Source organism: Ips typographus, linkage group LG1, assembly GCF_016097725.1.
Source record: "Ips typographus isolate SLU linkage group LG1, UJ_Ityp_2.0, whole genome shotgun sequence".
Classification (NCBI taxonomy): domain Eukaryota; kingdom Metazoa; phylum Arthropoda; class Insecta; order Coleoptera; family Curculionidae; genus Ips; species Ips typographus.
In genome coordinates, this window is record NC_138422.1 from 9,656,793 (window position 1) to 9,683,402 (window position 26,610).

Genomic DNA, 26,610 nt, shown 5'->3' on the forward strand with positions numbered 1-26,610 from the left:
ACTACTTTCATCAGACATTTGATTGTCCACAAACTTTTGAAAACGAGTCAAAGACGATTTAATTTGTTTTTTCTGAGCTTTTAATGCCTTTAACTCGGCCATTGCAAAGAAAACCTGGATTACCTGCCAGAACTAAATAAACAACCACAAAATTTTTTGGCTTAGCTTTTACTAAACACCACAGTACCAAATCAAGCACAGGTACCGTCACAAATTGGAATAGTATAAGGAAAAGTGGTAAAAAGGAACGCACTCACCGAACTGCCTCATAAACTCCGGCCGAAACTCCGTATAGTAGGCTGTCTGCGCGCCTGACGTCGGTCGACCTCGACTTGAAATTACGCCGGCGCCGTGCTGATTTACCGCTCTGCCTGCGCCTTGACTAGTTTTCACCTCTTAAAATCCACTTCTTTCTGGTTATTTGGCTACGAAGGACCATATGTTGCGTACTGAAACGCTAGTTTTCTTGAATTACACTTTATTGAAAGACAAACTGACATTAACTGGTCAAAAAATGGTGCAATAGCACGACAATGTGCGGAGCGTAAAGAAAGGCGACCGCTCACAACGCTGTCTTTCTAAAAAGCCCACACACGTTTTGTCTCGGGTCTCGACGACGCAGCCGCTTCTTCGTCCCCGGCATCTGCTTCGGCATGGTTGCCAAGTTTCTCCGGTACAGTGTCAGTTTTATGATTTCATCCATGAGAATTTCGCGATTAATAATTAAAAATATGTGAGTTAAATTAGGGCAAAGTTAGAGCTCAACCACTTGTTTGCAGTGCAAAATTAACTAAAATATGAACGGAAGAAGTATTGTGGAGACGACTGCGTGTCATTCCCTTCCTTTTGTACTTGTATAACTCCACTGAAAGGATATGGACTACTACTTCTTTTTAAAACATGAAAGTTATCCGGGCTTATAAGCCGTGGTCCAATGGAAGGATATTTCCTGACGTTTCGTCCACATCTGCGGCGGACATTATCAAAGGCAATGACGCAACGGTTGAAGTGCTCTTCCGTACCCCTCGACGATGACAGTTTTGACCGGCCGTGAAAGCCTTCATAGTCTGATAAAACTAACTAAATTGAAGGTTTTAAGGTCTTTTTCTATCAGGGTTTAATATTGATGCATTTTTTTCTGTCAACAAAATATTACTCTTTTGTGAAGAGATTGCTTTATTGTTCGTTGCCAAAAGTAGATACTGAAGCAAATTGCAAAATATCCACGGATTCACTGTGACAGTCCAAATGTTATTGTATGTATGCACATGTACCTACTTGATGGTGCAGCCTACCTCAAGTAAGAAAGAGTCAATGCGAAAATAACACAAAGAAAAAGTTCTCCACCGATCTGCAATATAATGTGTACAGAGGACAGCGGAGAATATGAAACTTTATTAGATCTCAGAAGAAACCAGTTAACGAACAAATCGCGATTAATATTACCGCTGCCGAACGAAATGCTCAAACATGGAAGCGATGAACTGATGACAGAATACCCTATAGTATGATTATGTCCACAAGAGAAGTACCCCAGGAATGTAAATCCAAAGAAGGGACAACAAAGTTTGCTCAACACCGCCATGAAGCTGCTCACCAACATAATAACCCAACATCTTTCAAGTACAGTCAGCATCAGCAAGAAAAATAAGGCCTTAGAGACCATAGATCAACAACCCAAGCGTTTGACGCTACTAAAGAATGTGCTAAAAATCCCACAAGAACAATGAGCTAACAAGAATATACTCCAGGTAATAAAACAACTCAAAACCAACAACAGTACAAGAATACAGTCAGGCATCTCGATCACAGAGAAAGTGCAGGTATCAGACAAGGAGACTACTCTTCATCCTGATGTTAATGGACCACATTATAAACCAGGTGTACAGTATAAACAAGAAGAAGATATTGAGAGAGCATATGTTGACAGGATGGAAAACGATAGATAAAGAGAAACTGAATACAACAAGACCCTTAGGAAGACCACCAAAAAGATGGACTGACTCATGGACCTTATCGTCACAGAACTTTGCATAAAAAGTTGAAAAAACACAACATAGTCCTATCAAAAGGAAGAAGAAGAAGAACCAGAAAGAAAAATATGGATCATCAACAATTTTTTAAATGGAAACCAGACTATACCTGAACATATTTTAAAATAAGTAAACAATTTATAGGTATAATAATCAGTTACCACAGAAATCTAGTACGAAACATGAATACAAATTTTAACAAGTGGTGCAAACTAAACAAGGCATCTGTTGTTTTAGTTTTATTATTTATTTTATTAACTTAATTGACATTACAAATCTGTATTAATTTCACTTTTCACTGATAAAAATAATATAAAGATCTTACCTACTACAGTATCAATTTTCAAAGAGGTATTTTTGTTTTAAACGTTTTTAATAACCATTATAAAAATTTAGGTTGGATTGATCATTTTTTATTTGTATGACATTTCAGATAAGAAGTTACTTTGCGCACTTGTTATAAAAATTACTTTTTTTCTACTAGCTTGCTTACAAATTTACTTTTTCGAACGCGTCTTAGTTTAGAAAGAATTTCAATTCATGACTTAAAACAACATTGTTTTTCCACTATTAAAATAGTAAACATACCATTATTGACCGATTAGTAACTTGAGAAATTAGTTTTCTCTACCTTAATGGTCATTGTTGACCTAGGTCAAAAATAGAGTCTAATCTCTAGTTCTATTCTGGCACAAGCACGACAAAAAAGAAAATATTATTGACCTAGGTAAATAATACTGTCAATGTCCATTAAGACATCTGACATATGAAATATACTTGACTTGACAGAGACAGATAAATTAGGTTGTTTCTTCATGTTGTTGTTTTGTTGTTATCTTAAATTTTTTAATTTTCAATAAAAGGACCATCAAAAATATTGTTAATAGTCGAAAAAATGCTATATTATCCACGGTCAAACTGTCGATTTAACTTTAACTAGAAAATAAAATGTTAATGCAAGATTACACCTAAGTTAAGTATTAACAAATTTAATATCACAGCCAGTTAGAAACAACGGAAGTGTAACTACCAAACACAATTCAGGGGCAAGTATATTTTTCGGTTGAACAAACCCAGATCGAATATCCTCCACATCAATTCACGGGCCTTTCAAATCAAACTCTCTTGAAACAACAAAGCTGACTTTTTATCAGCATATTGTGTCTCATTGTTCATAAGAACAAAGAGTCGCTTCGATATTTCCTTCAAAATCCGGGTATCTAAATTTCTAAATTTACGATAGAGTTGGCGCAGAGTGAACAAATTTGAAAGCTCTATTATTCATAGAGCGCAACGACATCAAAACGATTATCTTTGAAGAAATTTGAGATTATACATGATTTCACTAAATTAGTTTAATTCAATAATTGAAATTCCGCTAATAAAATACATTCATATTTTGTACACGAGTTTGAATGGCCTATTTACGTTAACGTTGATTGAGCTATTCACTGAACGACAATCTTAGCTAGAATTTACCCTAATGTTGCTTTCTTATGAACAAAAGTGGTTTCCTTAATTACTATTACTGGGAGTTGTAGGTTGGTTGTATAAAATTAAATTTAATAACAATAAATTAACTACTGGGTGTAGTACAGTGAAATACCTAGTAGAATTTCAATAATTTGCTATTGGGCTTATTTACGAGTATATCGCACCACTAAAATTGCCAAATCTGTTTCATATTGCAATGCTTTGATTGGTCTCTTTGATGTTTGGTTTGTTGATGTCTCTTTGCAATATCGAGAAAAACGTTCTATTCTAATTTACTTCAAAAAGAGAACACTGAGATAATTTCTCAATATTGACTTTTCTTTGAATACTTTTACTAGAAACTAAACCAATGGCTTTTTTCATTATTTAATATTTTTTCTACCATTCTCAAGTTTGATAATTTCTTTTAGTAAAAAGTGATTTAAGTTAAATTCAAGGTTGCTAATAAAATTCTTTTATGATAAAGTAAAAACATTGACTTGGATTCTTCCCAATATTTATTTATTGCCAACGAAGAGGCACCACCCTATACAAGTATTTAATAAGCACATCTTGTTGTTCTTCTAAATTTTATTTCGCTTTTATAAAAGAAAATAGTGCTAAATGGTCACCATCTAACAATATAAAACACTAATTATTATGAATTTTATGAGTTTTTTTTTAAATTAGGTACCTCAAACGTTTAGGCAAGGCTTTTCCAGATTATTCTGGATACACTACTAACGTTTCTAAAACAGCTATTACCACAGTTAATCCTAGCTAGAGAAACACCATTGTATCGGATTCACAGTTACGGTGTAGTTGTGATTAAGCCCACTTACCCTCAGTTCAGCACACAAGAACAATAAGAATAAATTATCACATTACTACGTATTAATTACAGCCTACCCACTTTTCCCTTTGCCCTTATCAAAAACTGTCGTTTTCAAATACAATAACGTTCAAATCGTGTAGTCGGTTAACTGAAAAAAAGTATGGATCGATCAGTCTGAATAAAACAAGGAATACTTTATTCATTATTCAGGCACAAACTCCTTTGAATGCGAGACTGGATATGAAAGGGACGGTAAACGCAATGTTATTAAGAAACCAATATTTGGTTTATTTCAAAATGTACCTAACTGCAGTTTAGCAGTTTAAGGAATATACAGGAAGTAGCCGCTAAAAATGCAATACTGAGGAAGTTCTGATAATTAGATTACGTCATAAAAAGTTGTTAAATGTGTCTTAGAAGCTAAATTTTTATTTTTTACAACACATTTTAGCAAAAGCACTCTTAATCATCTCCACTTTTCTATTATCAGTTTGTCTTCTTTTGGAATTTCTGGGCAATTCCTCCATTAACTTTGATTGATTGGTAATATTTTTTGGCTTCTGCAGTTCTGCAATGTAACCATGTAGAGCATGAAATTATTAACAACTTCACTTCAGTATATTAATATACTATAGTAAAAATTGCAAGTTATAATTTCACAATCAAATCAAAAGTTGAAACTAAAAATAAAACTAATCCAATTATTTTTTCATTTTCTGTGGATAAACACAGTTGCTAAATTTTTCTGTATCTTCTTAGGAGGTATAGTCCATACATCAATTACTGTTTATTTGACGTCGACACCAATAAAACATGAGATATCACACACGGAAAAACCGGGTGTGTACGCTATTTAGGTTTTAATAGAACAGATGACGTTGCGAGGATTGCAAAATACGAATGCAAAAGTTTGAAATTATTATAGTATTGGAAAAATCCAATATTAGGAAAGTTTCCACCCACTAGAGGATTTTAAGCGCATATGTCGCCAATGACCGTTTCCATTTCGGGCTTACCGCTTTCAAGTAAACACTGATTGTTTTCATTTGGTCCCAGCATGACAAACCGGAAAAGAAACAACTTAAATAATGAAGTATTTGATGTTGAAATTAGGTTTTAAATCGTTTTGATTTGCTCGTTTCTGTTTTATACCGAAAACCTATTTAGAAAGCGTAAAAGAAACACGTGTTTACCAAAACAATTACCTTTTAATTAAATGCGGTAAAGTTAATGCGGAAATTGAACGTCAATATTATTTTGTTGAAACTAATAATCGTGCAGAATTGCTTGATGATAATATTAATAATAAATTGCCAATAATTAATGTGGCCATAATATTATTTATCCAATCTTAAGGGGGTTTTACACCAAAAGTTTTAAATCAAAGTAATTGACATATTCATTCTATCCAAGTTTTTGTCTCAAATATATTCTTGAAGTTGAAATTAAGTGCCTGATGAAGGCAATAAGCAGAAACACGTGTCGTGGGCTATCATCCTTCTTGTTTTCTGTTACACAATAATTTTTTTTTTTGCTTTTCATAATATTTGCACGAAACTTTCTCTTCTATTCGCATTTAATTTTGGTTAAAGCGCAACGTGGTTTCAATTTTCTATTATTACAAATACTACCGCATCAAATAAATAACTAATTTTACTAATTACAGGAAACACATTACGTTATTAAATATTTGATTAAAACTAATAACTATTTGGATAACATGGTCAAAAAATATTATACGTAATTATAACGGTCACAGGAGCGCCATAAAATATAACCCTGCAGCCTGTCTTTTGTGGCCCCGAACCAAAAATATAATCTACATGAGGACATGAATCACGTGCTCACGCTTCCATAAATATAACAAATATAAGTTTTTCGGCCATAAAAGACCTAGAAATAGACTGGCAGGGCTCTCGCTACTCTAGAGACCCAAATTGAGGTTTAACACGTGCTGGCAGCTTTAGGCTTCGTGAGTGCCACGAAGGCCAACGAAAATAAAAAAAGATTTTCCTTTGGATTTGCACTTTCTTTCGGTTTAGTTTCCATTAAATGCACGTGTCAAATTACACTCTATTTTTTTAATTCATGTAAAAGCACACACGTTTTATTTGTCCATGGCAAGTGCTCAAAGATATAAATTAAATTCATTCAAAGAATTTCACAATTTATAACTGAATTCACAAAATTAGTACCTACAAGCCAATTATTAACATACAGAGTACTTTGATGCTATGTTATTCTTCCTTTAGACTGTTTGCAGGACTTTTATTATGTGAACAGTTAAATGAGGACAATCCTAGATAACTGGCAAATTTGCCTGTATAATTGGAAATTTTCAATTGGAAATTTTCACTCAGTATTTTTTGATAGCTAAGTTTAATTATTAAAAGTCAATCAAAGTTTACAGAAAATATACTTATTTTACAATTTTAAAGCTTTACAATAAAAAAATTGAGACACTCTGTACTTTTATAAATGTTCAATTTATATACAACGTTAGCCTCCCAAAAGGTTAAGTTTCTTAGGATCAAATATTCATAGAAATTCGAAATTTAGTCACTTCCGGTATATTCGTAAGTAGATGTCAAATTGCTTATTTTGAAATGAGACACCCTGTATATTTTTACTAGAAATGTTTCATGTAAAATGTCATGTTGTTACATACCTATTCCTGTTCGTTTTTGAGATATTTACCATTAAATGTAAAACTTGACGTTTTCAGTCTCCTGAACGATTTTAATTTACACATATTAGAAAACGGTTTTTTTTCTAGTTTCTGTGTTTTGTCGTGTTGAAAAGAGTTTGTTCTAATAGTAGAAAAACGTTGAAAATAATAATACAAAAATTGACGCAAAAAGATAATTTGAAAAAGAGCAGAAAGTCAAGTTTTTCAAATGGAACACCCCAATTTTTATAATTTTATCTCATTTCCTGTTTAAAATTAGAACAACTTTGGATTATAATTTGCATATTTGAAAAATAGATGCTTTAAAAATTTTTTGATTATTTTATATCCCAAATATGCAAACAATTTTTTTTTTATCAATTTTTAAAATTAAATATTATAACTCTTTTGAAGTGACAGAAATATGTTTAAAATATAGCACGCATTGAATTTATGTCCAAAATTTCTAATTTCTATGCAAATTTGATCTTAATAAACTTTTAGTGAACGGTTTGGGTGGCTAACCTTTTATACAGTTTAAGTTAAATAATAAGCTACTTAAAAAGAACACAAAAACAACAAAAAATCTAATAAAACTTCAGAAACTGATGTTTATCAACAACTTTTTTCCCTTTGCAGTTACTTTCATTAAAGCGCTTTTGTAATAAAGCTGCTCAAAAATAGTATGTAATTTTTCTTTACAAAAAGGAGAAAACCACAACTAAAACTTTCCTTAAAATACTGTACTGAATAGAACGGAAATATATTATTCACCGCAAGTTTGTTGAAGTTTCTTAAATATGGAACTTACAGGAAACTAGTCTGATCGCATTTTGTTTGGTTAACGTTTGTTGTGATGTAAAGGGCATACAAATCAGTTACAGGTCTAAATCTTGAAGCTAGGAAAAAAATTGACAACGCTGGACAAAATATAAATCATTTTTTCATAATGTTACCATTTTCATTTTAACCTCGACAGGAAATACCGGAACAAGGAAATTGCGATCCTTTCCGATAGCCAAGCAGCCATCGAAGCGTTGAGCTCATCTAACATCAACTCGATGATGGTTCTGGAGTGCCTATGAAAGCTTAATGATCTAGGAAGGAACAACAAGGTAACCCTCATCTGGGTTCCGGGGCACGTCGGACTAGATGGTAACGAACAAGCAGATACTCTGGCACGAAAAGGAGCATCAGCGCCACTGATCGATGAACCATTCTGCGGCCTTGGAAAAGCATGTCCAGGAAGTACTTAATAAAGCTGAAGAAGAACTGAGAGCAACGCACTGGCAAAGACTTCCAGAACTGAGGCAGGCCAAAGATCTCCTCGGCAATTTTAACCGAGCAAGATTGAAGACACTGATTAACCTCAGCAAAATTAGTCTCAAGGCATTAACGGGGTTTCTAACGGGTCATTGTCGACTCAGAGAACACCTAAGAAAGCTAGGCTTAGAAGAGGACAGTACCTGCAGGTTTTGCGGAGAAGAACCAGAAACACCCCACCACATTTTGCTGGAGTGTTATGCTGTACGCCACAGAAGATTAAACACACTGGGATTACCCCAGCTGGCTGTGGAAGAAATACCTCGAACAGATCCTGAAATTCCTAAAGGAACTAAATCTTGAGGGGCTGCTATGAACAAGGAAAGCTTAAGATAGCAGAAGAAGATGGGCTACAATAGACACACCTACCATTACCATTATTACCATTTTCATACCAACTAACATATTTACCAGTGACTATATTTTCTTGACTTACTTTCCCTTACTATGACGTGACGTCGAACAAACTATACCATGTAATTATCAGTTCTAGATGGTTACATATATCTGTTCCTTTCTAGTAATAATCAGGTAAAAAGGAATGACAAAGTAACTGGAAAGTTCACAATCTGCAAAAACGAAAAGAAAGATATCCTAAACAAAATGTATGTATGTTATGTAAAATTGACATTTTCTTCTCTTCTCATACCATGAAGTACTGTTACCATCAACATATTGCGGAAAGGGGTTATATTCCTCCAAATTTGGTATTTGGTTATGTTCTAATTTTCTAGAATATTATTAGCCTTACAATGTTGCCGCTTGTCTAAAAAACAATTAACAACTTCGGGATTTTGGATTTGGATTTTTTTGGATTTTTGGAATGTGTATAAATTTATATAGCAACCAAAAATTGACATTTTCCACATATAGAAAATTGTGTGAAACTTATTGTATGAGTATTTAGAGCACAATGACTTTTCTAACTAAGAATGCGCGTATCTAGGAAATCAAAATTGATACATTTTGAAAACGAACATTTATTGAGTAATATGGCCAGAAGGAATACATCTAAAATATTCTCGCATTGTCACATCTACATAAAGTCAGTGGCAGTAACAAATTTTCGATCTTGATTCCGTTGATTATTGTAGATAGTTTTTTTCAGTTTTTCTTTAAATGTCGTTTTTGAGATAGGGTCTATTAAACATTGGAATCTTCAATACCTTGAAAGCTATAGCAGGCAAACTTTTTTGAGATATATCTTTTTTTTTTTTTTTTTTTTTCTTTCTCCATGGGTCTGTCGGCTGTCAGTTCCAGATAGCACGTAAGCCTAATGGCTTATTGTACTGTCCCCATGTTTGTGGTACTTTAGTTACACCAGTCCATTATCCCTGTTTCCCGTACGAGGTGAAGAAGGTCCTTGCTTGGTGCTCTTTGTATCTCTTTCAGTACTAACTTAGTTTTCCCGAAGATTGTTTGTCGCCTTTGACCAAGTGCTTCACATTCACATATGATGTGTTCAAACGTTTCGATTTCCTCCCCGCATAGTCTGCAGTCCAGGTTATCATCGAATAGTTTCATGGTGAACAGGTGTTGTCTCACAGGTCCATGCCCTGTGAGAAGCGCTGTTAGGTCTTTCAGTTCTTTCCTGCTGTACTTTAGCAGTTCTTGAGCCTTATTTTTATTTGGTCCTGCAATAGCTTGCTTCCCATGCTTATTTCCTGGGTACGTCTTCCAGCGTTCCAGGTGTTTTGTGTTGATCCATTCTCCAGTGACCCGTCTTGTTGAGCATCTAGGTATGCCTACAGATGGTTCTGGTCCAATCATGTTTGCATTTGAGCCTTGCCTGGCAAGTTCATCTGCTTTTTCATTTCCAGGAATGCCTGAGTGACCTGGTACCCATACAAGTTTTACCCTGTTATGTTCTGCCAGTTCCGTAATTCTCTGTAGACACTCATCTACCAGTCTTGACGATGTTTTGCACGTAAGCAGTGCTTTCAAGGCCGCCTGGCTATCAGTTATTATTAGAATTTGCTTATTTTTGTAAGTCCTTCTAATGTTTTCTTCTATGCACCATAACAGAGCATATATTTCCGTTTGAAAAACTGTGGCGTGTTTTCCTAGTGGTATGCTGATGCTTACCTTAGGTCTCTCGCCATAAACTCCTGCACCACTTCCCCTTTCCTGTCTAGATCCATCTGTGAACCATATTAGACAGTCCTGGGTCAGTTTTTTCGCATTATTTACCCAGAATTTTTGATCCAGTATTACCTCAAATTTCCTCTGAATGTGATATTTAGGACACATGTAATCCGATCTCATTTCAAGAATTGGATCCCTTACTGTGTTCCAAATTGATGTTGTACCTGTCGTTGTTATGTTCCCCGGCAGGTCAATCAAGTCCCGGAGCCTTTGGTAAGCACATCTTGCCTCCCCTAAAATTATTAGGTCCAGTGGAGGCAGGTCTAATATAGCTTCCATGCTCGCAGTAGGAGTGGTTCTTATTGCACCAGTTATGCCTAGACAGGCCATTCGTTGAATCCTCTCTAGTTTGTGTATCGCAGTGTTTTGCACGACTTTTGGCCACCAGCTTACAGCTGCGTAAGTTATTGCTGGTCTGATCACCCTGGTGTACACCCAGTGCACCATACCAGGTCTGAGACCCCATGTTTTTCCATACATTCGTCTAACCATTGCAAATGTGGTTACCGATTTGTTTATGACTTTTTCCAGATGCTGGTTCCAGGTTAGTTTTGAGTCTAGGATGACTCCTAAATACTTAACCTCTCCCTTGAATGTTAACTCTTCACCATGAAGATAAATTGGTCCAATTCCATCCAATTTTTTCCTTCTGGTAAATGAGACGATGGTGGCTTTTGTGGGGCTTATATTCAGCCCTTCACTTGCAGTCCATCTTGCTACAGTATTTAGGGCCATCTGAGATATATATTGTAAGAGAGAGAGAGATATATCTTACAATGCGATGATATTTTCTAAATTTTCAAAAAACTTTATAGCATCATCATATGATCATCAAGCATCATAACCTAAAAAAAACTTAGGGAGTTTTCCATTTGATACAGCAAAATATCCATATTTATCTTTTGCCTATAGCAACACTGTATATCTTTAAATATTTTGGAAATTCTCTGTACTCCCTGTAACTGAATCTATAACTTTACCAACTTTGTTTCTTTCGTTTTTCATTCACTTCTACTTAAAAAAAGTCTAAAATTGTAATTATAAGTAGTAACAAATTATTTTGTTAACTTCAAAGCGACAAAACAAGATCACGTCGCAGTTTCTCGACTAATCAGTCTATTGGCAGATGACGAGCAACTCAAGGCGTGTAAAATAATGGAGGGGTGAAACTTCGACAAAGTTTTATAAGAAGTTGCCTAATTGCATTGCCGCAGTTTCCAATTTGCCAAAAGGCAGTTCGAGTATTGAATACAATCGAGAGTCGTTTACTACAATAATTAGCTCGATTTGTTAGGAAATTTGTATTATCGCGTGCAAGTTAACTCAGCACTCTAACAGCTCTATAGTATTAACATGCATATGGGTCATTACCGCTAATAGGTTAAGTGATGCAATTCAATTTGTAGTGCTGCTATAACGTAGGGATTAAGTTATACAGTTGAGGTAGATGAAACTTACTCTAGGAGTAAGGAAATTGAAGATTTAGGTCAACTAATTTGCTGGATGAGGGATTGTGTGAACCCAAATAATTGGTTGTCTCTTCTTTGAAAATCTCTCTTACCACAACAGTTTGTTACCACAATTATATGTTTCGAATATTGATCCTTAAGTTGTAATGTAATATTTGATAGATGATTTTAAGAAAATCGGATAAAACTATTACACGTTTAAAAGCAACAAAATTCAAAGAATGTAGGCAAATTAAAGATACTGGCAGATATGAGCCACTGTTACAATAAATAAAGTTGTATTTTTTTTTGTTTATATGACATATACAATATTCCATTTTAAGTGTTAGACTCTTTAATTTATCTTCACTTCTGTTAATTATTCTACTTTTCTTTAAAATTCTTCTTCTTTTCTTATCCTTTTGTAATTTTTCTTACTTTAATCTATTAGAATAAGTAAAATAATATCCATTAATTTTAAGACTTTAATTTCTTACTCTGTCTCTTCTTGTGTTTCTCACTATTGTTCTCAGTATTTTTTTTACTTTTCAAAACTTTCTTTCTTTTCAATTTTTCTTTTCTACTATCAATTATCTTTTCTTCTCTTCTGTCAGTTGTTCTTATTTTTTTGTATTCTGTCAATTCTTTTTTTCTTCTCACAAAAAAAAAAATAGTTTTGAATTTTTTTCAAACGTTGATTTTTATTGTTTTTTATGAAAATTGACAAAACAACAATTTTTTAATTTTATTCGTTTTCTAGTTTTACGAAAAAACTTGAGACAAGGATCCAGAAAAAAATACAGCAACTTTGCTAATTTAAACTATTTCATTAGATCAAAATTAACTATTGATTTGGTAGTATATTCAATAATTAATAAACTCTTGTGATCACCAGAACACGGTCTACGACGTCGAAATAATTTTTTTTAGGAGAGCAGCTTTTTACAGGATTTGTTAAATACGTTTACTAATATTCGTCCTAACATCGAATAATGACGTCATTACCACAGAATATACCATCAAACCCTACTTATGATGATGATATTTTTACTCCAGATAAAATATACCATAAAGCCAAATTTAAGTTTCTGTTAAAATTTTCCTGGACGTAGAGCTGTTAACAGGAAATACGATGATTGTTAAAAACCAGAAGCACATTACCTATTATTACAGCCAGAGCCAAAGTAAGCTAGAAATAATTAAAACTTTCTCGAGTATGGTAGTTATTAGTTTAAGGTCAGTGAGGGCATTAAAAATTACGTTACCTCTCAAATAACACAGTATAGTGTGTCTCATACGTCAATAAATCGATACTCCTACAAATCGTTTTTCATACGAGATTACTAGCGACACTGTCAGGCACTGTTTTCATTAATCTTAATTTTTCCTAGCTTAACCCGCAGATAAAATCAATTATCGGGGGTAATTGCACAAGTGCATAAAAATTACCGATAATTTTGCATGAAAACTTGTTATCTCTTAACTGCATGAGTTTATTTTCATATTTTTTTGGCGAAAGAGCCCGACACCGAAGGTGGAGGGCTTTTTTAGAAAAAAATATGAAAATGACCGAATGCAGTTTGCAAAGATAACAAGTTTGAACGCAGAATTATCAGGTCATTTTTAAGGCACGAATGTAATTTTGGGGAATATTTCCCGAATAAAGAAAATGTTTTGGTTTTGCTGCAACTATAGATTGCTCAATGGAGCTCAATGAACAAGTTCCAAACCGTTCATTAATTTATTGTTGACATCGCGTTTGACATTGTTTGGTTATAAAAAGTCAAAAAACTGCGCAAAGACAACAATTAGTATACTAGCAATAGGCTCTACAACAATGCAGTCGTTATAGATACGTACAGTGCAATTATCGAAATGCAATTATCACTTTAGAATGCAATTATCGCTGTCATTCTGGTGAAAATGCACTGCTCATATGGGACATTTAACACATGAGGGAAATATTCAGAAGTAAAATCAACAAAATTGAACAATTTATGACACATTCAGATGAGAGAAATTTTAGAAAGTACAAAAATTTGTTCATTTTATTCATTCAAAATATTATTTCAGTTTTGATGAGTGTCATTACGATTAAATAATACAGGGTTTATAAGTTTTAATTGGTATGGATGACACTAATGACAGTACGAACCTAAGGCTTCGTGCTTCCAAAATACTGTTATAATAAATATGTTTTAGCTAGTAGATCACCATACAATATTTTTATTACATTATCACGGTTTTAGGAAAGTTTAACACCCAGTATTTTGAAAAGGAAGACTTATTGGATTTAGTATTTTATATATTTGGTCACATAAAAATTAACCACCCAGTATAATAGATGGTTAGTTATCAATATCAGCAAGCAGCAAGCGTTAAAAAATTTAAAACTCACAAAGGTAACTAAAAACGTCTATATTTCTCAACATTTCTGAAAGACATTTAGACAGCACCATGTAACAAACAGCTCGTAAAACCATTGACCTATAAAGCAAGATGTTATCAAAGTCATTTCATAATTGATGTGAGCTTGACATTAAGCACTTTTTTTCTATTTTTAAATTATCCTAGTAAAATTATTACGAAAAGCTGTTTAAATCAGGGGCGTTGGTTGATTTTTATTGATCTGTCATCACGAAAGAAGAACTTGTTTGAACTAGATAAATTTATCAATGGGCCTAAAAAGTCAGTCAGTTTAGTGCTAAACTGCACGACATTAGTTTGGTCAATAGTTAGTTTATTTTTTGAGAACCATTAGATTCGGTACCTTGTACCGGGTGTAGCAAGACCACGTGCTATGTCGAAAAATTCAGAAAAAAATAGTTTGCTATACGAATAGGAAGATTTCAAAATAGAAAATCAACGGTAGTAATCACAAACCAATGCTTTTGACAAAAATTCAAGAAAACTTAAGTTCAGAAAATTTTAAGTTGTAAAGTGACATGTGTCAGTCTGCTAGGGTATTTCAGGTTCTATAATTAGCAATATAGACGTCATACAAAAAAACCCTTTTCTACAAGCGTGCGCAAATGATAACATTCCCGCACTATTTTTGTTCTCGAAATAAAGGCTTTTCCGCACTAGTGCGTAAAGAAATCATTTTTCCGCACTAAGGTGGGAAATAGCCAACTATGTACCAAGGGTGTTAGAAAGAAGATTATACTCTTCCTAACGCCTATGGAGGAACGGTCAAAATTTAGACTTAGTTTAACATCAATTTCCTCTTCAATCCTTCGCTCGATTTTGATCATCTTTTTTATGAATTGTAGCTTGATTCTTCATGAATACCAGAATACATCTGTCTTATTACGATTTTTAAATGGTTTGTCTTTATGTCATATACAGGGACGAAAAGGAAGTAAGGAATTTTCTGTGCTTTTTGAGGCACCATGTGGAGAAAACAATTAAGAATTGAAAAGAGTTTATAACATCAAATTGTAGCCCGTTATTTTTTGAACATTTTCCTTTTTTATTCCCTCAGATATATCAATTATTAAAGAAAATACAGGGCTTTGAAGAAAATATGGATATTGATCTTATTTTTCCACACCTGTTTTAGAGGAATCTATTGCCATGGTTTCCTAATCAAATTTGGTATTCGTCATTCGTTCTTGTCAAGCGAAAGTCAAGAACATTCATCATTTTGATTCTTACAAATCCAACATGGGTGATATGGCTTCTACTGACAAACGGGAGAGTAAACGGTCAACCACGGCTAGAGATGACAGACTTATATGACAAAAATTATTGAATAGGCGTAAAACAGTATGCAACTAAGAAGCGAACTGGAAGAAGTACGTGGAAGAAGAACAAGTGCTCGGACCATTAGCAGAAGGCTTAAGGAAGGAAGTTGGTTTGAAGGCCTATACAACCAAGAAAGCTCCATTACTTCAGCGACGTCATCGTGTGGCCAGACTAGGCTTTGCTAGGGAGCACGAAAATTGTTTTGTTCACAGATGAGAGTCAATTTTGTGTTAATTCCATCGACGGCAGGGAAAGGTTATATCGCCGCCGAGGAGAACAAGATGAACAATTTAGTTTTACTCATACTGTTTCCTATGGTGGAGCCTCAGTGATGGTCTGGGGTGGAATATGCTTGTGCGTATGATGTTCTGCAAGCGCATGTCGTACCATTCGCCCCCCATATCGGAGAAAACTTTTTGCTAATGCACGACAATGCCCGCCCTCACAAGGCTCGTTGTGTCTCCGACTTTTTGAATGTCGTCGGAATAAGAACAATGGCGTGGCCGACATGTTCTCCAGACATTTATCCGATTGAACATGTTAGGTAGACGATTAAGGTCCATAACTCCTGCAGTTCAAAATCCCGAACAAGTAGCAGCTGCTATGGTTGAGATTCGGGACAATCTGCCTCAAGACATGATTGATAATGTCATCAGAAGCATGAGGAGAGGGATAACTTCCGTGATTAGGGCGCGTGGAGGGCACACGCGTTACTAAAACAATTTTGAAAATGTTTTTGCTTTACAGGTTCTTATATTCTTGGTGTTTTGAATCTTTACCTTCATACATATCGTTCGTTAATTTATTGTTGTTGTGATTCTTTTGAATAGTTGACCCTTAAACACCCTCCGGTTTACTATAACGCACAAATTGGACCAGTCCTAAGCCTGGATAAAGTGTGAAAGAAGCATTAAAAATTACATTTAACCAAATGCAAAAAAGGGACTTTTTAATTACCCCTGTATACTTTTAAGCATTCTTTACATAATAAGCTGTTCAATCCACAGGGTTGTAAAAAGGTTATAGAAAAGTATGTTTTACTGATTATATATGTCTACAAACTTTCGTGAAAATGTTCAGCGGTATGGAAACCATAGGCAATAGTATATTCTATATTAAGAGCGGAAAGTATATATTTGCCGCTTGCACATGAAATTTGCAGCTTGAGGCGAAGCCGAACGCTGCAATCATGTAAAAGCGGCAAAAGTACTTTTGGCTCGAAATATAGACGATATTTTTTCGACGACTGCTGTGGGGTGGATTAGAAGGACAACTCACATCATTTTCGTCGCTCGAACTCATTGTCACCGATAAATCACTTTGACGGAATGTGGTTATTTCAAACAGGTATGTCAAGCGTTGTTATGGAAACGCCGAAAAAAGTTGGTGAGTAGATTGTTAGTAGAAAGCGAAAACGCTCTAGAGCAGAAAATCTCTCTTTCTGCTCGCGCGCGGCAAATAACCCCTTTCTGCTTCTAAATGGAAGCGTACATGAGGTACTTTCAAAGTAAGTCGTCGAAAAAATTAGTTTCGTTCATTGAAATATTAATATCTTGTATTTCCCCAACGAAACTATGGTTTATACATACACATATAGCAAACAAATTTTTTTTCTTGTAGAATACGCTGTTAAAATACAGGTAATGGGTTATTTAAAAAAAAATAAAATAGTATAACATTTACCTCACTTTTTAATATTCGCTTTTTTATAAGAATATTTTAAAACTAATAATATTTTTTTTTAAACTCTTTTTAAAGACAAAAATATAAGCTGCAAAATCTTCATCAATTTCAAATTTTCGACCATTTTGAATAACCTTTTAGATTTGACAAATCAAAGTCAACAAAACATTAGCTCAATCATTTTTATTATTTTAAAAAGAATTTAAATTTTGTTAGTTCTAGATTTAGTGCAGTAAACGGAAGCTTATTAAAATGTTTCTAATATACTATCATTTTTAATAAAATAAGAAAGGTTACATTTATTTTTTATTTTTTTAAATATTTTTGATATTTAATAACTGTATGTTTATTGTTTTTTTTTCAGTATAACAAATTTGTTTTGCTTTGTTTAACTTTTATCAGTTTCCTTAACGACATTATTTTCTATCTCATAACTCTTACCTTAATATTTCAACTTTTTTATATAAAATTTGGCCATTAAACTTTCAAAAAATAACAGAAAAAAGTCGTTTTAAAACGGTCCACTAGAAAAGTAAATCGCGCGTGCAGAACTTCAACAAGTGTCCAAGCGGCGTCGTAATTGCCCCGACCACGTTGAAGGCGTCGCGACGTTACACTGAGTCAGCTTCGGATGTAGAGAAGCGTCGATTTTTGGCGTCGCCTGTTGCGACTGACTTTACGTGCACTCATCGTGGTCTTGGAACTTTAATATACGCCGGTATTAAATGGGGCCTATAGGTCCCATCGTAAAACTCGTACGATTTATTCATGAAAATGTTAAAGTTTTTATTAGCTTTTAGAAAGTTTTATTATCGGCCGTCTTGTCGAGTTTCATTGTTTTTTTCGGTTTGATAGCGACATTCGAGGTATCGACATTACTTTTTTCCAAAGTTAACGAAATAGTGTAAGGAATCATGCTTGCGTGAAATTAAAGTCTCAAAGGTTTTATCCGTTTTAGTATGCATAACATGATTGAAAAGAAGTTTTCTACAGTTGGATATTTATTTAGTGTAACATAGGCTCTGTAACCCTCTAGGGAATGTATAACAAAGTTGTAGACTAAAGTATCTCCCTCAAGAGAACTTGCACAATACCACATAAAGAGTTACCAATTTGCAACCAAATGTTGCAACCAATTGTATTCATTATTTCATTTTTGCGATAAATATTACACAATGTTCTCTATTTTTAAAAAGAAAACAAATTTATTATAGCTTGGTTTTGGATTTTCAAATCTGAACTGTTTGGAAATTTGTTTAGATGGATGGTGCATACTCTTGGCTAACGTTATGTTTTTTTTCACAATCCAGTAATGACTGTGAAAAAAAAAACAGATAAATAAATAACAAAATAAGAGTGTTTGATGATCTGAAAATATTTTAGATGCATTGACGCTATTTGGAAACAAGCAAAAAAAATAAACACACACACAAAATGCATCATTATTAATTGTTTGTAGAGACTCACAAACGGAACTTACTTACTACTTTTACTTACAATAATATTTTATTAGAAAATTAGTTGGAAATAACTAAAAATGAAATAAAATGTCTTTGTTTTTCCATATAACAAAATCACAATGAAAATTTAAATACTATTTGCTAATATACAAATGAATTTATAAAACTTAAAGTATTTAGTACAGTGCACGGTAACGGTGCTGACGTCATCCCAATTTGATTTGATTTTTGCTATAATTTGCATAAATCAGTATAAGTTTGCGTGAACAGCTCCCTGCGTATATATTTTTAATATTGACTGCATTATTTTTGGGAAAATTGATTAGATAAAGTTTTATTAGTTGCTTTGCCTATGTTAGGTTAACGTTATTTTATGTTTGCCATCAAGTTGCACTATCAAATTAAATATGGTAAACTTTTTAGATAATGTTTGGATTTTTGGCCAGATATAATAATACTTATTTTATTCTACTTTTGATAGCAATGCTATAGTGATTTTTAATAGAAATATTAATCACAAGTATTGCTAATTGATGTAGTAGGTGAATTGTAGGTTGAATGGCAGGATGAGTCAAAGCCAATCAAAATAGTATATTTCCTAAAGTGGCAAAGAATAAAACAATAGAATACAACATTCCCATATACCTTGCATTTGTTGATTTCTAAAAGGCATTTGATTCTATACAAATATTTGGTCCTTTTTAAATGCCCTCAACAACGTAAGCCAAGTAAAAATTAACGACCAGAGGATACAATATTGCCAAAGCTATTCACTTTGGCTCTAGAAGATTCTTCAAAAAACTTCAGCGAGAACAAAAGGGAATAAAGATTGATGGATCATTTCTAAATAATCTACACTTTGCAGATGACATTGTCATCATTTCCAGCAACTTATGCGAACTAACAGAAATGTTGCCTCCATTGAATGAAGCTTCTAAAAGTATAGGGCTGACAATGAACATGAGCAAGACCAAAACAATGAACCCCGACAATGTTCATATCAACATAGACGATCAGATAGTTGAAGAGAATGAGAATGCTATTCTGAATGCTGTTGATCTAGGTCATACAATTAAACTAGGAATAGAAAATCAAACAGTAGAGATAACTAGACGAGTGAGACTCACGTGGGCTGCTTTCGGTATACTTAAACAAATACTGCAGAACACTGACATCCCAATGAACTCTCTGAAACGAGAGGTCTATAATAAATGCATTCTGCAGGTGACAACGTACGGATTGGACAACAACATGATGATGGTACATGGTTTAGGGTGGCTCAGAGAGCTATGGAACGTGCTATGTTGGAGATTTCCCTTAGAGGGAGTGTGAAATCAAGAAATTAGAAAAAAAAACAGAGTTACAGACGCAATATCACGAATGTCTGAGTTGAAGTTGATCTGAGTAGGGCACATTGCACGCCAGAACAGTGAAAATGGACAATCAGTGTTTTTGGGGTGGCAGAGAAACAACGCGAAGAAGTTGAAGAAGAAGACGCTGGATATATGATATCAAGAAGTAGGTCGAAGCTGGTTTGGAAAACAGACAGAAGCGGAAGAGACACGGAAAGGCCTATGCCCAAAAACGGATGCAAGATGCCTGATGAAGAAGAAGAAGAAGGAGAAAGTACGTTTTGTACACTCGATGGCCGAATATACAAGACACTTTGCAGAGTTAGAAACATTACTTTTCCTACGAGAAACTCCATTCTTACCTATACCATACTATTTATTTTGCACCATTCACACACCATGTTCCTTTAAAATTGTTGACTATGAAGTTCTATTACGTTACATTCAAAACATGGCATTTTAGAGTAACTGGTTTTGTAAGGGGAGCTGATACAGTCGCCATATTGGTCAACCATTTTTAAGTGCGCATCCCGCGCAGATGAATGGGCGGCTCGTAATTTGGGTCTTTATGTTTATAGAAAATTAGTTTACGCATTTCCATTATTATAAGAGAAAATCTCTGTTTGATAAAAGGCATTCTATAAATTAACACATTATCACACACAAATTAAAATATTAGCAGCTGTGAAACGCGACAATAGGTGTCGTCCGCTAATTGATCTGTCTGGTGTCCGTGATTAATAACTGAATAGGCGTTATTATGTATTCAGAGAGAGTCATTATTAAACATATTATTGAACAGTCGTAAAAAATAGTATATTATATAGTACAAGGGTAATTAAGATGTCCCTGACGCACAAGAACGAAAGTTTTCAATCGGTCGAGGGAGAAAGCTATTATTGTTTGATTATTCGTGTAATATACTATTAACAAATTTTCAAGGCAGGAGTTTGATTCCAGTTGAACGATAGTTATTAATGGAAAGTGATTATATTATAAGTACGACGTTTACTTCTATAATATATATTTTTTTTAAATTCTCTTGATTAGAGAGGACTGTGCTTAATGGTTAATATGTGTAGCCCATCCAACTGGACTGCACTAGGAGTAATTTATCTAAGAGACCTTAAAATGTCAACATTTTAACTCCAGGCAGATGCCGTCAGGAAACAGGAACTGATTGCATGACTTAAAAGCAGAATTCCACTCGTAAACAACATAAGGTTACACTTGGTTGCTGCATTTTATAGAAAACGGAATAATACTTTACAGGCTTCAAAGAAATTAATTTAAGATAAGTTTTTATTTTTTCACGTTGGACCGGTAGTTTTACCTCCAAATGACACTTCCTTTATTATTAAAGTCTTAAATTCTCCCAATGATTTCGAGTATGTTTCATGTACTCTCTTACTCATAAATGTCATAGCTCCTAAATAGATTAATGAGATAAGGCATAGTCAATAAAAATGCCTCTAAAATGTAAAAATGCTTTTCGTAGCCAATTCTACTAGCACTGAATAAATTGCCTGCAATATTGGTATACATACAGATCATCAAACTCAATTAATAGTTAACAGTGATTTACAGATATTAACCATGACAGCCGATTGGGTCTTGTGAGATTATTTCGATATTATTACATTTTATGGAACAATAATATTCAGGTGACCTCTCGCAAATATTAGTTGGCTCTAAAATAACAAAAAGGTTTATTTTATACGCTTTAATAGCCTTGAGGCACTGTATAGATACATAAACGATTGTTTAGTTTATCCGAATTGATGTTATCATTTCGGTCTAAATTATGTTTAGGACATACAACTTACTATTAAGTGGATTTGTAACTTAGACACAGAATTAGTAACAATAAGTAAGGACGTAGTTTAAAGGATATAATATTAGGATGTGTAGCATTATGATGTATTATTCTGGGAAAAGTCTTCTACTTCTTCTTCTTATCACGCCCTCTCCTGCCGAAGGTTGGCAATCCAAATTGCAATTGTAGTTCTGGAAACTGCAGCACGAAGGATTTCTGCAGATGAGCGGTCGAACCATCTTTTAGCCATGAGTTCTGGCGTCTTCCTTCTGATCTTTTTCCCTGTACTTTGCCTTCCATTATGAGGCGTAGTATTTCGTATTTATCACCTCTCATCACATGAAACAGGTATTGCATTTTTCTTTCATTGATGCTGCTCATTAGTTCTTTTTGTTTGTGCATGCGCTGGAGTACTTTATCGAGGGTGGTCCTTTGTATCCATGAAATTCGCAGCATTCGTCTATACACGTACATTTCGGAAGCTTCTATTCTCTTTTCGGTCTGTGGAAGTCTTCTACAGAATCTATCAATTGCGTTTCAACAATTCAACAATTGAATGACCCTAATAAAACTTGTGTGAGAGTGAAAAAAATGTCAGATAATAAGTTTCATTATCACCAATATATTGCAGGCAGCATACAAGTTGGTTCTGTTCCACCAAAGATGTAATTGCCCACAAATAAGTCAACTACCACTTTAGTTACATAGTTAATCGGTTTCTTACATACTGATTTTTCTGAGAACAGCCTTGCATTTGGTAGCAAACTCACTGTTTTTGCAGTTAATATAGAATCTGTAGCTTCCAAATTTGATACAAAATTTTAATACAAGATAATAATATAAATCTGAAACTAAATTCGGACACCCCATCATAACAAACGTAGCCGTTCGATATGAATTTAAGTTATTTGTGACATACCCTGTATTGTGAATATCTAGTACCACATACTCAAAAAATCCAAGAAGCCCTATTATTGGAGAGTAAAAAAAAACGAAATTTCAACTATAAAATGGTTTTCATTTACTTATTTGTACGGGATGCAGTCAATAATAACAACATAAAATCGTACTGAACAAATTAGATTGTACGCAATTAATTTTTGACCTAACCCTGTATATTTTGACTTTTTCTATTCTTTTTGCATTTGATAGTTGAGTTTCTGGGATCAAACTTTTGCAAGTGGTTCCAGTATGGCCGTTTTGTTTCAATCAAAATGGCGGCAAACTCATGAAAAAAAACGTTAGTCAAGTTCAAACATCACTCAAAGATGTCTTCCACCGGTCATTTTGACTTTGACGAAACCTACAGTTCAATATGGGAAAGTGTGATTTTCGTTTTCATTTTCTAGCAACTTTGAATATTTTTTCGGCTGTGACAACATCTTAATTGATTTTTTCGACGACTGACTTTGAAAGTACCATATGTACGCTTCCATTTCAAAGCAGAAAATGGTTAATCGCCGCACGTGCGCAGAAAGTGATTCATTTTCTGCTCTAGAGCGTTTTCGCTTTCTAGTATCAATCTACTCACCAACTTTTTCGGCTTTGCCTCAAGCTGCAATTTTCATGTGCAAGCGGCAAATATGTACTTTCCGCTCTTAATATAGAATATACTATTTTGTGCGGTTATATATGCTTCTAAAGGGCTACAATCCCGAAATTCCTGTTTGTTATACGTTTCAAATTTGCTAAAAGCTTTATTTATTCTGGTTGGATAAGTATCTTTGCTTTTGTTACCGAGTAAACTAATCACCAGTATAAGTGAATCTATTTTTACTTTACAATTAATTAAAGATTCTCATTCCGTGCACGCGTGCTGCGTAAACAAGAACATTCCCTCGTATAAACATGAAAATTAGCTAGTTTCCAACCCCCCAAACCATTCTCAAATTAAGATAACATTTTCACGAAAAAGCTTCAGTAATCTAACACGTTTACATGATTTAGGATTTGTGAAAACCAACAACATTGAAACAAAACCCCGGTGCCCTTATTGCAGTTTGGAAAAACGAATCCTTATAAGATGTTGGGTTTTATTTTCTAGGAAATTCAGGAAGATATGTTTACACAGACCCAATACTATATTTTATTAAACACAAACAAGGCAAACGACATTGAGTATTGTTATTTCACTGCATATGGAATTTTAAATGTAACCACATATTATACTGCACCGTTTTGAAACACCGTAATTACCAAAATGGATTTTAGATTGCATGGAAAGACAACTACAATCTAGTTATTAGAATAATGATAAGTCTAGTTTTGGAGAAGATACAAAGTATAATGTGTCCCAATTTGAGAAAAAGGTTAACCTGAGAACATTTAAGAGAATTTAAGCGTTGATTTTAAGTTTGGCTTCAAATTAATGATTGGAATTTACGTTTTTGAGATATCGCAAACAATAATAGGAGCCGTTTTTAAGACAAGCAAGATACCGTACATTAAATATCGCTATCGTTCAGTTTTTTTAAGACAGCAATGTTGGATTTTTCAGTTTTTGGATAGAGCGAATAGTTTGCGTTAGAATGACACTACACAAGTACACAAAAATTAGTCACATGGTTACATTAGTTAAAATTAATAATAAGATTTAAAAAAAATTGTCATTATTTAGTTACCGATTATATGCACAAATGCATATTTCGCATTTTTTTTAGTTTTCTTGTGTATTGCACATTTAGGTCTGTAGTCGAGGGGTAAACCGCTGGGGCGTCATGGTGTACACATTTTAGGAATTAATGGGCATTACTGGAGGACATTGGTATTTTGAAAACTATTAATAGAATTGGGAACGTCTAAATTATATTATAAAAAAAAATAATAAAATAATTTTTTCTATACATCTACCATTCAAATTTAAACATAAATAAAGTTTGGTAATTTCAAGGAATTCCGTTGGAATACAATGAAAAATTATGAATTTTGTAATTTTTCTTTTAAAAAATGTCACGTTCTCTAGCGACAAAACCGTACCACTAACCCATCAACTTTTATACGTCAATAGAAAGCTTATTTCATTGGCTATACATTGACATATAAAAGTTTTTAAAAAGTGTGGAAAATAAGCTAGCTATTGACGATTGAACGAAAGAATGCATCAAAAAAGTACATAAAAAAATTAGTGAAAATTACTAAATTAATTGAAAATTAGTAAAAATTTTGAATACTAAACAAAAGGATACACCGAAAGTTGACGCCCTCTAGTGGCCAAACGGTACCACTAACCAACCGACTTTTCTACGTCAATGGAAAGTTTATTTTATTGGCTGTCCATCGACATATAAAAGTATATACAAAGTGTTACAAATACGCCAGTTATTTACGGTTCACAGTCAGGGTGCCCCAGCAACACTTTTTGACTGTTTAGGGCTAATTTGACCGTGGAAAATTAAGAAAATACGGTTACATGATCTACTAGGTCTACTACGATGTATTGCATAGAAATTTCTTGAAAAACCGATTTTGCAAATGACAATTTTCGTAAGGGTCAAATTTGCCTGAAAAGCCACCACTATTCCAATGGGTCTTGCGTTATGTTGGCCACTTAGTGCACGCGAAAATCGACTTTAATGATTTTATTTCTACAGTTTTGCTACTGCTCTAAAATTGACACTCACTGTGCTAAGTTTGTGCCAAATATCAGGGCCGTACCTGACCGATTTAAAAAAATCCCTCAAAGAAGTTAAAGTGGTTACAGTCAAGAAAAACGTTTAGTTAGCTTTGGAGCCCTCTGGCGGCCAAACAAAGCACCCTATCAAACACAAACGGCCATATTTTTGGAAAGCCTATTATATTTTCTATCCATTGAGATATAAAAGAGTGGTTTGACAATAAAGACAGTAGAATAGAAAACTCGATTATTTTGACAGTTACAGGGTGGTTCAATGTATCAATTTAAAGAATAACTTTTTCAAATAAGTGACCTAATGCAAACTTACCTTTGATTTGAACAGAGAATCAGCCAAATAGAGTGTTTAATTTGAAAAACGTTCTTTTTTAGAACTGATGTCTTGAGCTCTTTTTTTGACCATCCTGTATGATATATTTTATCGTTTTTCTTCACCCACTCTTATAAAAAAACTTTGTATAACACTACAACACACAAAAACCAAGAAAAAAACATTTCCTGATATGCATTAATTAAAATTATTGTTTTTCAGACTGAAAATATTAAATTTCACCTAAAACGGTAAATATCTCAGAAACGGATACAGAAATATGTCTAGAATTTGACGTAGAATCCAAAAATGCAATAATATACGAGGTGTCCCATTTAAACTAAGCAACTTTATTTTTACTTTTTTTTAATTAAAAAAGCTTTTTTTAGACTCTCCAGTAGTGGTAATTCAGAAAATTAGTGGGTATTGTTAGGTTAGGTTAGGTACTAGGAATTATTAGGAATTACTGGGCATTACAAGGAATTAGTGGACATTATTGGCATATTAGGAATTAATGGACAAAATTGTACTCAGCGGTTTATTCCTCTTCTGAAGTCTAGTTATCTGAAGTTTAAATGGGAGTAAAAATAATGGGTTTTGTGCGTTACTAAAAATACTGGATCTGAGAATAGAAACAAAATTAGAATCACAATAAAAAAAACTTGTTCGTATTAAATCGATTGCTC

The 26,610-nt window shown here is 33.8% G+C and overlaps 2 protein-coding genes across 3 annotated transcripts in view; both read right to left on the reverse strand.

Annotated features, from left to right (window-relative positions):
• The window catches only part of LOC145732234 (uncharacterized), a 69,963-nt gene extending 52,004 nt beyond the window's left edge, over nucleotides 1-17,959 (reverse strand). For both annotated transcript variants that reach the window (XM_081984366.1, XM_081984358.1), the window contains exon 1: nucleotides 17,797-17,959. The gene's annotated coding sequence lies outside the window, so the exon portion shown is untranslated. The remainder of the gene's footprint in view (nucleotides 1-17,796) is intronic.
• On the reverse strand, nucleotides 9,644-11,212 carry LOC145739246 (uncharacterized). The gene has a single exon (XM_081994708.1). It carries the CDS (start codon nucleotides 11,210-11,212, stop codon nucleotides 9,644-9,646), a length of 1,569 nt encoding a protein of 522 aa, XP_081850834.1.
• Nucleotides 17,960-26,610: the final 8,651 nt, after the last annotated feature.